General features: G+C 40.1%; 1 protein-coding gene across 12 annotated transcripts in view; it reads right to left on the bottom strand.

The window, feature by feature from the left end:
• Positions 1-13,353, bottom strand: part of mark2b (MAP/microtubule affinity-regulating kinase 2b) — a 34,141-nt gene that overhangs the window by 19,474 nt on the left and 1,314 nt on the right. For 5 of the 12 annotated variants that reach the window (XM_025059352.1, XM_025059360.1, XM_025059341.1 and 2 more), the window contains exons 1-13: positions 10,767-12,952; positions 9,311-9,359; positions 9,038-9,103; positions 8,670-8,740; positions 8,470-8,526; positions 6,800-7,036; positions 5,275-5,394; positions 3,773-3,884; positions 3,522-3,634; positions 3,109-3,147; positions 2,774-2,825; positions 2,022-2,170; positions 1,806-1,900 (exon numbers count right to left, since the gene is read on the bottom strand). In XM_025059352.1, the coding sequence (XP_024915120.1) occupies positions 1,806-1,900; positions 2,022-2,170; positions 2,774-2,825; positions 3,109-3,147; positions 3,522-3,634; positions 3,773-3,884; positions 5,275-5,394; positions 6,800-7,036; positions 8,470-8,526; positions 8,670-8,740; positions 9,038-9,103; positions 9,311-9,338 (1,139 nt within the window). In that variant the 5' untranslated portion in view covers positions 9,339-9,359; positions 10,767-12,952. Of the gene's footprint in view, positions 1-1,805; positions 1,901-2,021; positions 2,171-2,773; positions 2,826-3,108; positions 3,148-3,521; positions 3,635-3,772; positions 3,885-5,274; positions 5,395-6,799; positions 7,037-8,469; positions 8,527-8,669; positions 8,741-9,037; positions 9,104-9,310; positions 9,360-10,766; positions 12,954-13,353 lie in introns of those variants that run through there. The other 7 variants (XM_025059368.1, XM_025059345.1, XM_025059364.1 and 4 more) reach the window with 7 other exon arrangements.

Below are 13,353 nucleotides of genomic sequence, written 5' to 3'. Positions count from 1 at the left end.
TGATGGGGATTAGTGCAGCTAGTGATGGAAAAATAACATACATCCATAGTACAGGGCCAGTGTGTGGCAATGGTGTGAGTGTGTGTGACGTGTATGTTAAAGCCTGTGTGTCATTGAGTGTTGTATGTGGTCCGTATGTATGTGTGTGTGTGTGTGTGTGTGTGTTCATTTTTGTGTATGTGTAAGCCTATTAGCAGCCCAGTAAAGGGACCAAGTTGCGCCACTAAGAGTTAAAATTCCATCATAAGTCTGCATAATCTCCTTAGAAAGAGGAGAGGGTAAAGAAAAATATATCAAGAAAAAGGAAAAGGGAGAAAAAATGTGAGGGACTTTAGGCCCAGAGAGACAGGAGCTCAGACACAGAAAAGAAAAGTCAGGGGTGGGGGTGAGGGTTTTACAGGAGTAGTAGCCCAACTTTAAAGCATTAATGATAACAAAATTAAAAGTCTCTTTTTAAATACAGCAGATGAAAACCACTACGTAAGCAGGATCTACCATGTCTAACACACCCACAGTATTAAAAAAAAAAGCAATGCTGCCTCAAATGACCACTTCACTACCATACAGTGCTTACCAACACAATCTCCTCAAATCCACATCAGACTACAGAGTCTGGGCACTAAATTTAGTTTGTGATATTTGACACAGGACACTTCAGTGGGAATGATGTGGTCTGTTGAGACTGATACATGACAAGTAACAAAGCAGTAGTGATAATGACTGCTGCATCACAGTAGGAATTATGGCTTGGCCTAAAGTAGAATGTAAAAAAAACAAAACAAAAAAAACAACAAAAAACACAAAAGCAAATGGTTGGTTAAAGCGTGAGTGACACGTGGGTTTTTATGTATGGATGTGATGTGAAGGACAAACTGACTCCCGGGGGACAAAGTAGGACTGGATTTGGGAGTTACAGACACCGCCTGAAATAGTGTTTTTTTATGGCTTTAATTAGAAAATCCAAAGTCCACAATGAGCAAATAGAGGAACGTTGGCCAATAGGACAACAGCCTTGCTACTAAGAAAGAAATGTTCTTTAGCTGATTAAAAATAGGACAACAGCCTTGCTACTAAGAAAAAAATGTTCTTTAGCTCATTAAAAAATAATAATAATAGTTTTCAATAATCTTACTTGAATAAGATGTGTCCTAATATTGAGCTAATTAGTTTAGATAGAACTTCAAGGTATAATACAGCAGTAAAATTTCATTAAAAAGTTTTTGGGCGTAAATTAAAAAAAAAAATTCCAAGCTGTTTTGAACATATGCCACAGTCATTATGTGTTAATCAGCTGTAAAATTGATTTAGCTCAAAGGTGGAAAGAGAAAGAAAAATGGGTTAGGATTTGAAGAACAGACCGGGGCCACTGTGCTCCATCTTCCTGCATGTGAGAATGTGTGTTTCTGTGTATCAACTGAACGCCTGCTTCCCCCTGAATGGCAGGCCTCCATCAGACCATCTCTGGTAATCTGTAATCTACTCGAGGTTTGGCCTAAATACTCAAGGGAGCCTGATTTCTTCATCCAGGAGGCCTGGCCCCCGCCCTGAGTCGTGGGCGTCCCTAAGCCAGCTGGCAGAGCTCTGGAGAGGACCAGCCAAGGTCTGGGATTCAGCCACTGAGACAGCTGGGGCACGGCTTCATTCACAAACCATAGTGAATGTGTTTGTTATCAAGGGTGTGTTGGTGAAAAAGCAACGCTGCCTCTCAGTAGCTCGACGTGTGTGTAAATGAGAACGACTGCATAGTTGTCCTTGCCTTTAGAAAGCATTTTCCTTTTTTTGTGATTTTGTGTGTATGTGGGTACCTGTCCTTGCCGTTCTGGATCCCCTGGCCCAGCGTGGCGCTCTCCGACAGTGGAGAGTTCCGACTTCGAGCAGTGCTGGTGGACAAGATGCTGTTCTGTATATATGAACAAGGACAGAACAGAAACAATGTTAAATATATTGAGAAAAAAAAAGATCTTCAAAATCCATGTTGATTTTCCAATATAAAATATATCATCCTTGGTGTTTGAGCTCACAGTGGAGGGCGTGGCACTCTTCTTGCGATCAGAGGGGACAAGCGGACTGGCCGGCACCTTGGTAGTGGAGCTGCCTGATGAACCCTTCCTGCCAGAATCCTCGACTGCAGTCCGGTTGTCTCCTTGACCTCTCTTTGCGTAGGAGGAACCTGGGGGTAGGAGGGAGGGGCAGGAGTGCATCAGAATGGCCACAGCTTGTTCCATTTAACCCATTACCGTTTTATTGCTTCCTCTAATCTGCATCCGTCTACTTGTGTTGTTAATAAGCCTTTGCTTTTAGAAACATCTCTAACCTGAAAGCTTTTTAATCTATTTATGCGACGAGTAAACTGTCTAGCGGCATTGATCCAGCATTGTGGATCAAGCTTCTTAAAAATCACTTTACTGGCAAGTGTATTTCACTACACACTATATCATTCTTCTTTCTTAAACTACTTTATTTTGCAAAAAACAATTACAAAGACATGAAGGTGATGGAAGGAGGGGCAATAGGCAACTACACTGCAAATGAACAAGGTAAACAAACATTTGTCGTGTGTGTGATTCCGACTGTTAATGCTTGCCTTACAGTGTGAACTTGATTGTTTACATGCAGAGTACCAGACTCTTCTTAATCACTTCCTTTTTTAACATGTAGACCGGTATCTACAGTGTTTATAAAGACCCAACCTGAATCTTTTCTACAGGGACATTCTCTCTTTCTTTGACAGACCTGTGTCTCCCCCTTCCCTAGTGACACACACCAAACTCACCCTGGTCTCGGCGATTCTGAGGCTTCTGGTTGGACGACACACTGCGCTGTACCTTAAGAGGAAAAAAAAAAAAACAAGTCACAATGGTCAAATGGTCACCAAAACATTTGCAATTTAGGATTCAGGCACTAAGCCAGGATTCTGTGTTTACTGTTGCTGTTCTAAGTGTAGAGAGTTGTGTGACGCTACAAGAAAAGACTCGACAAAATGAAGGAGGATTCAAAACGTAGGAAAAGTGGATGTGGTCGTGCTGCTGTTCTAAGTGTAGAGAGTTGTGTGACAATGTGGTCGTGCTTTACTTTGTGAGGTGGGGAGGGGGCATTTATGTTGCTTACATCAGCTCCTGGCCGAGGCTTGATGCACCCTTCGTCCAGCTAAGGCAGAAGAAATGATTGATATTAAAATTATGGTAGAAGCAAGTACAAATGACAACAAAAACAAAAAACATGTCACACAAAACATCACACTTGTAAATGTCAAACACTGAGAAAACAGAACATTATTGTTCCGATGTTTTCAGTGAAAACTGGAGAAGTCAAAAGCCAAAGGAGATTGATATTTTATGGTTTAATGTCCAAAAGACCATAAAATATCCATCGTCAACAAACCAACCATAGCTGCTCTGGACTATAGTGGGGCTTGATGTTGGATATTTGTAGGTTGGTTAGATGCCAGCATTGTTCAGTTGTCACTGTTAGCTTAGGCAAATGTGTATAGTGTGTATGAGTGGAAGAAAAGAGCAGTGAACCTCAGAGTTCCTATAATCCAGCAGCAGGTATGTAGCCATCACATCATTATACTTCTGGTTCACCAGTGAGTCCTGGATTTCCTCCTGGGAGAATCCCATCTGCAGCATGATATCTGGACGCACACAGATAAAAAAAAATATCATTTTTTGATTTATACAGGAATGACAGTATGTTGTCAAAGAATGTGCTGTTGTGAGTGTTGAAAGTAACATTCTCACAACTGTGCTAATGAGTATGGGATGAAAAATACCATATGTACCTGTCCTCCTTGGGTCCTTGTAGTCTGGCTGGGGTTCAATGTAAGGTTTGAGTTCTTCCTCCTCGTAGCCCACATTCATCCATCGGTCCCTCATTATCTGCTGCTGGGAGCAAACCAAACAGACACACAGACACAGAAAAATGTGACATGTCAAAAAGCACAGGAGAAGAGATTAGACAACATTGTTCATGTTATTTTAAAGCACTTAACCAGGTTAGTTCAACGGCTGCGTTGAATCAATTACTGTATAGAAACACACTGGTTGTATGAAAATGTTTTTTAACTGCATTATTTTTTTATTCTGTCCTCTGCTAAACTAAAAGTGCTGGTCTTAAATATTTCACTTGAGTATTTATGACCTGGGACATTTGTCACAGTTCAGTCATTTGAGACTTATCTGTAATGTCTTCAATCACAGGCAGTTCATTTTGTCCACTTCACTCAGGCAGTAAAGACACTAGGAGGCACTAAAATCTCATTTCCACCTGTCGTGAGTTCATTCATTCCATCTTTGGCAGCAGAACATGTTTCACCGGCCTTCAGAAAACCCCTGCAGGTTAGACTGGAATAACCAAGGTCTCACTATACACTGACTTCCTACCACACACCTTAAAAAACAAATCAAGGCTGCCTTCACTCATGATGCAACAGTTTACACATATGTGGTAAAACTGTGGTTCAACATTCTAAACACTGTGCATTTCAGCAGTCCTATATTCACATAAGACTTCAGAAACCATTTTAATCAAGGTTAAACTTCAGAACTCGATTTGGTTCAAGTGGACACTTGCATTCATCAGGTCTCTAGACACAAAAACATGAAAATAAACTAAGTCTGTCAAGTAATAATTTTATAAAACAATAACGATCCACAAAGTAGCTGTGAATCTTTGTGTGATCAGATGTTAGTTCAGCGAAAGCCTGACAAAAACACGCACACCATTGATTTGAACACAACTCTACGGCAGGTGTAAATGAAACAGTCAGGGGGGAATTCTAACACCAGAGCTTGAGTTTCCATCACATACTCTTTGTGGCTTCTACTTAAAAGTGCACAATCAAACTTGTGGGATTAAAAGTCAACTGTTATGAAAAATGGAAGCAAAGATGTCAACAGCTGCCTTTGAATAGATTTTTCCATCTCTGGAGAAACAATCCATTCTCCTCAGGTGAAACGCGTTCTGTGAGTGAGTCATGAATCCAGTCTAACACATCTCTACCACACTTTTAAAAAGCACTTAACGGTCAGGCAACAAAGTCACAGGTAGCTGGTAAAACGGGTTCAGGTACAGAGTGACGCACAACAAGTACTAAATACTATTTTTAATCAGAGAATCCAATATTTACTAAAATAAGCAAAACCATTAATCATTTCCTCTGCATATTTTAAAATCTAAAGTTAACCTTGTGTCTCTCAAAATGAAAACAATATCTACCATTGAGCCGTGCCATTGTCATGTGTTTGTCATCTAAGCTTGTTTTAAAGCGTTTACCTCCAGGCTGCCTCTTTTCAAGGGGTTCAGGATGAGGAACTTTTTGAGCAAGTTCTCACAGTCGGTAGACATGTAGAAAGGGATCCTGTACTTCCCTCGGAGCACACGCTCTCTCAATTCCTGGAAAGGGAAAAAAAATCACAACCTTAGGTGTTTTGTCGAAGAAAAAAATCACAACCTTAGGTGTTTTGTGTTTTGTAAAGCAATTTTGCTAATGGCCTCTGGGGTTAAAAGTCTAATTATTTCTCTTTATGATATTTATGCAAATACTGAACATTCATTCACATCTCATTTGTATACAGCTGGTAAAATCTTTAACTCTCTTCTGTCATGTATCAACCCACAAACATCAGTATCATATCAGTCTGCACGCAGATTATGATTACATGTTAGATCGGATTAAAATAACAATTCTGTGAAAACCGCTCTCTTGAGACAAGATTGTTGCTCTGATCAGCACTGCTATGGTGGCAAAGATGATTATCAACACATTTGTGCAGTGACATATATATATCACAGAAATAAACAACCTCTGTCTACTGCTCCTATACACGCCACCAAGTCCTATGGCTCATGTGTGGAAAAACAAATAAACAAACAAATGAGACACTTCTTAAACTCTGATTTTCTTAAAATGTAAAATGAGTCCCGCTTTGAAACTACGGGAACTATAGAGTAAACTATAGTGTGGGGCCATGGTCACATCTATGAATGGTAAGCATTGGTTGTGGTCACACCCACAAATGATTAATAGTTTTGTTAAACAAGTGCCCCATTCACTAACCTAAAAGCCATTTAAATGCTAAAGTTGCAGGCTTTACATTAACTACACTTTTATCATTAAAACAAATTATCACAACATCATTTCTGGTTTATTCATGACCCAAAGAAATTTCATCATAGAAAACATGTTTGTTACCAATACCATTTTCATTAATATGTGGCAAAAAAAAAACCCCAATGCCAACAAAAGGCACGTTTTCCATTTCTTATATGCTAAAGTGTAAATTCATGTTTTTTTTCTTTTAAATTAGTTCACATTTTTAAGAACTGGACATATCCAATGAAACTGAGATATTAAAAATTCTTTGGTAACAGCCTTAACACAGAAAAGAAAAGGTTTTCCGAGGAAAATGAAGTAATCTGTTGATTAAAAAGAACACCAGGGAAGGTGGGTGTTAATCAAAAGTGCACAGCAAGACGGTGCAAAGGCGTTTCGGACAGGATAGTTTTTACAGGCATATCAATGTCATTACATCACACCCAAAATGTGTCTCCACAGTGAGTCATCTGGACTCACAGTGTGAATACGCAGTACTTAACAACCATTAACTGATATTTAAAAACGTTAACATGTTACTTAAGTTCAGTTCCTCTAACACATTCTTCAGGGCAGCTGAAACAGAAACCAGAACGACAAATACTACAGTACAACCACCCACGGAATACAGATAGCTGCTTATGTAACAGACATTAGCACACACAGACACACACACACACAAAGGCTCGCTCGCCTTTCCCTGACCTTGAGGTTCTGTCCATCGAAGGGTAGTGATCCGCTGACCAGTGTGTACAAAATGACCCCCAGGCTCCAGACGTCCACCTCGGGCCCGTCGTACTTCTTGCCCTGGAAGAGCTCCGGAGCTGCGTAGGGTGGTGAGCCGCAGAACGTATCCAACTTGTTCCCAATGGTGAACTCGTTGCTGAAGCCAAAGTCGGCTATCTTAATATTCATGTCTGCGTCTAGCAGCAGGTTCTCTGCCTGCAGACAGACAGACACAGATGGGTTATAATTATGAGGTACAGAGCGGGTGGCTTAGACGACAAGAACTGGAGACAGTAAATTTATAAGGGTGAAAATCATTATGTACCACATGTTTGAAATGTGTCAACAACATACACAGAACTGCAGCATAAGTTCATCTACTAGAGAAGTAGGATTGTTTGTCAGAAAAGTGATTGCAGCAGAGGTCTAGTTGGTCAATGGTGAGATTTTCACACCAAGGAACCAGCACAAAGTCCCTGCAGTGGAAATACACCTCAAGATATTCTCAGGTAAGGAAGGTAATAACACACTCCACCTCATTACTAATGATCTGGCAAAAATTGACCCTTTCTCGTGGAAACTGGGTCGTGGGTATGAGTGAGGGATTTCAGAGTGATAGCCTGGGGGCCTACGTGTAGAACACAATGAGCAAAGGAAGCTACTATAGCTGCTTTCCCTCTCTCCCTCTTTTTTTGTCTCTGTATATCCCTGAGCTTTAAGTCAACCAGTGTGCATGGAGGCGGGGGTTGCCTAGCAACAGGTGCGCTCTCCTTTTCACAGGCTTTGACGACTTTTCAGATTCTCCGTTTAGCCTGTGAACGTGCTGTTGAAAATCAAGACCCACATCACTGCCAGGTCTAACCCAAAGTAATCCAATTTAATTTAAAAGACTGCTCAATTACTAATTTTAATTGGTGCCGACATCGGAATAAACGAGGAGACATTAACATATGCAGCTGCACAAACCTTCCCTTCTGGGGTCCAGAGAGAACAATTCCCGCATGCTGTGAAAATGCATGATCATCAAAACCTGCTCTTGCGGTGAGGCACCCAGCCAGTTAATGCTGTCCTGGATTCTACACTCTAACCCATTAGACAGAGGGTGATTGGGATAGTGTGAAGGAGAGTACAATAATGAGAAATGACTGCCCTGTGGACTTTCCCTTTGTGAGGGACAACTGTCATCAATCATCATTGCCCGTGTACAGAGCAGAACACATTTATCGATCCTGGCTTTTATAAAGGTAACTGAAAAACTAAAAAATGTGTTTGAATGGGAGAACAAGGGTGATGAGAGAGATTTCCTTTTGGGTCAATGCATCAGTAATCATGATAATGTACTGTCCACAGGTCTGCCCTCTGGCAAAATAAGAGGATTTATAATACTGTGAACAAAATGACTTGGAACCACTGGATCAGTGAGTGTGTGTTGGATTTAATTTTTGGCACTGACAATGTGACCACATTACTGGAAGAAAAAGGCGGACACAGAGAGAAAATCGTCCAATGGGAGAGGAGCAAAGACATGCGGTAGATGTGCAAATGATGTCCGGAAGTGCACGTGTCTCACACGTTATATCACATATGCACATGGCTGTCTAAAAAAGGGAGGGAGATGAGCTGTATTTAGCCCGTGTATGTTCTCTCACCTTAAGGTCTCTGTGTACTATACACTTCTGATGGCAATACTGCACTGCTGACACAATCTGGAGGGTGGAAATATTAATGAGAGAGAAGAAGAAAGCAAAAGAAGGGACAGTGTCAAAACATATTTTTATTCCTCAACAAAATTAGAAAAATTATACATGTAACGCTTTGTGGAAACAATTGTATTTAATGCAGCACACACCTGTCTGAACTTGGCACGGGCTTCTTTCTCCTTCATCCTGCCATGGGCCACCAAGTAATCAAAGACCTCTCCTGGGAGTCGATAGAAAGAGGACGACAGGAGATTTAGTGATGGAACCTGATTCAGCCGTATGCCAAGACAAGTGATGGATCAACGAGTCATTGAACAAGGTTTTGCCCTTGACGTGTCACTAATCTGTCCATTAAGGATAAGCGCCAACGAGATTTGATGGAAAACAAGACATGAGGTTTTTAGGACAACTCAAGACCCTCTCAAAACTGCATATCTAAGAGAGGCAGCTTCATATTTATGTTTGATGGGAAACAATTTATTTGAAGAGCTAGAGCTCAGCAGTGACACACACTTACCTCCACTGGCGTACTCCATTACCAGGTACAGAGTCTTCTCTGTCTCTATGACCTCAAAGAGCTTGACTGGAGATACAGGAAAAAAAAGAAAAGACAATGACGACCAGGAAAAAGTGAAGTGGAGAGAACAGAAAAAAAAAACAATATTTAAATAATAGAAAAGATAAAAATAAAAGAAGGATTGAAATCATTTACTTTGAATATATAACAGAATTATAAGTTAGGTCTCAAGTGAGCTATTTGGGAGAAAAATGACGTTATAGTATGACTCACCTATGTTGGGGTGATTCAACATCTTCATGATCCTCACCTCCCTGAAGAGCTGTTGGAAACAAACCACACAGAGCTCTGTCAAACGCACATCAGGTGTGAGCTGGTCTTTTTTTTGTCTTACATTTTATGTTTCCTGTGCAAATGAATTTATGGTTTTATGCCAGAAGTGCAGAGCCTGTCCAGGGGAGGACATGGAAAATAACTGCCTCGGATTTTTTTTTTATTGTGTTAACATTCAACCCTTTGTGGTGAGAATGAGGCAACAGGGGATTACCTGCAATGTTTTAAGTCAGTATTATTATTAATATTAATTTTTAACAATGATTGTTTTCAATCATCCTCCATCATTAACACACAGACACACACACAGCAACCTTTTGCCAAGGAAATATCAAATTAGAAACTAAATTCAGGTTCACTTAGCAGCGAGAACACAAAACGGTCAAAGGAGAAGGAAGTGGCTCGAGAAAAAAAGGCAGTGTGAGGGCACACGCCCTAAGCTAACATAGATATTTGCATTTGGGTCTTTAATTGTCTGTTTACCTTTCACACGGACCATGTTCTGAAGCTCCAGGTCTATACCACTGCCCTGTTTAACTACTGAGTCAACCCCCATCTGTTAACAGTCGGCATTCTGGGTTTACAAAGGAACTCCATCAACAATTATATCAGGAAATTTATTACTGTGTAGCTGTGTAGCTGTGAATAGCTGTGAAACTACATCACAAACACAAACTAGACAAATCACAATGCTCACTTATTCTAATTTGTTATTATGTGTTTTATGGGATTTCTATTGCTTAATTATCTCTTAACACATCAGTTTCTGCCAAAAATAACAAATCATGGGCCGTTTAAAAAATTAAGGTTACAAAAGAGCGGTGGAGAATCTTGCCTCCTTTATTGAAAGGAGCTGGGAATAACATCGACATACTATCAAAAGGTTTTTATAAATTACTGTAACAGATTCTCCAAAACCTCGACCATACACACACCAGCTTTGGTATCACGTATGTTGATCTACTACTTGATCACTACTTGATCACGATGCTCTTTCATGTGTCTGAATAAGCAACTCTGTGCCGTATGTCTGCAATAGAATGAAAGCTTTCTGGGTAAAATGTGTGCGTAAATTCCGTGTGTAACCATACATGGGCAGTGTGTGCGTGTAAGTGGACAGACTCCACCCTGCCATGATCAAAGGAAGTAATTGCAGCCTGTTTCCTGTAATTAAAACTCTCACTGAAAAGTAGACCACTTCAAAAAAGGAGGGAAAGAAAGAACGACAAGGGAAGGGAAGGGAGGGATGCAGCGAGGGAAGGGGAGAGAAAAAAAAAGATAGGAAGGCACAGAAAGAGAAAGAGAGCACATGGAGAACGACTTCCAAGTGAAGTATAAGAAAGTCTGAGGTTTGGTTTGGTTTATGTGTATGTGTGTTAGCATCTGTCAGACCTACCTTCTGCAAACTGGAAGAGTTGAGCTGCGTCTTATCAATAATCTTTACAGCCACCTACAAGTAAAACCAGAACATATTCATTTGTTACTTGTGCTGCATAGGTAAAAAAAAGACCTTAATCAAAAAAGTTAATGATTAATTAACTTCTAAACAATGATATTCTCAAACAATTGACTAATCACTTGGGTCATTGCAGGAAACGCTTAAAACACAGAAGCTGGAATAAGGTCGTTCAGCAGAGGGCACAGTCAAAATCTTAATGTGGACATTATTAAGCAGTGAATTTCAAACATGAAAAGCTCATTTAGAGTCATTATTGCTGGAGAAATGATTAAAAAATGTTTATTTTGTGTGAACCATCATCTTTTGTGGCTTTTGAAAGGGGGTGAGTGGGTGCAGGAGGAAAGAGAACTGTCAGCGGTTTGTTGTAATTGACATACAGTGTACACTCAGGTGAAATGATTGTGTCATGGACAAGTTTTATTGACTTGGATAAGGCTCAGTGTGAAGACCAGAGTCAGATAAAGTAACATACAGCTCCACACCTATCAGTAGCACAACAGTATGATTCCCTGTCATCTTCCACTTACATTATGTCAGGAAAAAGGAATATTTTACAACATCGATAACACTATATTTTCATGGAGCTGAACCCATTTTAATACTTGATTTATTCTTAACTGGGAGTGATATGGTTAGCCATCGACCCTGAAGAAAATGACCAATACAGCATTTGTCATTTAACTGTTTAGACAGGTTCATTAGCCCTGCCTCTGTTTGTCCCATGGTAAGAAATGTGTTGCCTAGTTTTTCTTAAAGTGATCTGATCAATAAAATGGAAACACTTTACAATAAATATGACTGCGTATGTGGAATGTTTGACTGGAGACAACCTGCAAGGGAAAAGGCAAACATTCAAAGTGCGAGTGTCTGCTCTGCTGTAGCGTTCGTAAAACCCTGCCTCTGTTAGCTATGACAATACAACTGACAAATTTGTAACATCAACACCATGACTGTGTTACCTGTCTCTGTCTCTCTTTTCTGAACAGAACAAACAGTAAAATGACCTTGAGGCATTACCCAAACAAGACAATATTTCTAAGACAAGAATGAGTTTCAAACGTTTTGAAATGCAGCGATGTAGCTTTAATGTGTTCTTCAAGTCTGATCTAACAAGAGCTTCACCATTACTAAATCATGACTCGCTCTGACATTAATACTGAGGAAAGGCACACCTTTACATTGAAAGAGATCATCAAGTTTTAAAAAAAAGCTTCTGCTCTCAAGTAGATCTGTTGATCTAAACAAAATGATATCATCCAGCAGCATAAAGTGATAAACTCTTAACACACGTGATTACAGCAGGTGAGCGTTACATAAGCAGTCCAAAGTGGCACACTCAGGCGCAGTCAACCGTTGTTACCCAGGTAATGACACCTATAGTAAAGAATGTACTGGAAGGGTTAAGGTTTACAGGGGACATAAGAGAGACGTACAAATACTTCAGGAAAATTGGTGAATAGCAAACACAACGAACCAACAATATCTCTCTTAATCTGGACCAAACAGGAAACAGTGGTGTACTCTTCTCTCATTTCTTTTCCCTTCCACTCCTCTTTCTGGTTGTTCTCGTCTATTTAACTCTTTCATGCCCTCTGACTCGCCCTTGTTTTGATTTTTTTGTGTGTGTTTATGTGTGTGCGTGCACCAGCAAGTCACATGGAGTTTTATCAGCATGTCAGGCACAGGGCTGTCAAACACTGAAAGAGCCCGCCTACCCCTGGCTCTCACATAGGCTGACAGTTGACTTGACAGGGCATCAGACTCTGTCCAACATGGACTCATGTCTTCTCCCTTAAAGGGCCTGGCCATGATGTTACATCACATCTGGAATTTGCACTAAGCCAGGGACATTTAGGCTTTGCTCTTCAACCAGACAATGGTGATCTAATCTGCTGCAGCAGATGTACTGTCTCTGAAGACATGCAAGCCTCAGATCAGAGCAGAAGAGTCGTGTATCGCAGCGTGAAAACTCCACATCCTCTCAAAACAGGAAGGAAGCTTACATGTTAGACATCCAATCCACATTCATATTGTTTTTTTTTTATTTTATTTTTAACCATTACTGCAAGAAAGTGTTTAGTTTTTCTCTACGTAGTTGGATGTGCTCAAATCTACACTGCAATTGTAGTTTGTATCAGGTAAAGGGTTTAAATGTCTACCAAGATACAGGCCCATAACAACAGGTAAAGGGTTTAAATGTCTACCAAGAAACAGGCCCATAACAACTTAGTAAATAATGTTTTAATTAGAAACACAATCTCCTATAATAAAGAGAGTACAACAATAATCTCAGTGGTCAATCCTTTGTTCATTTGGAAGGAGCCCTTGATGACCCAATTCCTTATAAAATTTTAAAATACACTCTGAATATACCTTACAGGAGAAACAAACGTCCTTTAATATAGTTAATTTTCTACCTTACTTCCTGGCTAAGCAGCACAGCTTGATCTTACTAACATTGTTATAGGTCTAAAGTTCAGTCAGTAAATCCTCAGATGAGGTCACAGGAAAAGAAAAAAGAAAA

Source organism: Cynoglossus semilaevis, chromosome 1 (genome assembly GCF_000523025.1).
Source record: "Cynoglossus semilaevis isolate Cse_v1.0 chromosome 1, Cse_v1.0, whole genome shotgun sequence".
Taxonomy (NCBI): domain Eukaryota; kingdom Metazoa; phylum Chordata; class Actinopteri; order Pleuronectiformes; family Cynoglossidae; genus Cynoglossus; species Cynoglossus semilaevis.
The sequence above is the reverse complement of the archived record's forward strand: the minus strand, read 5'-3'. Positions and strand labels throughout refer to the sequence as shown.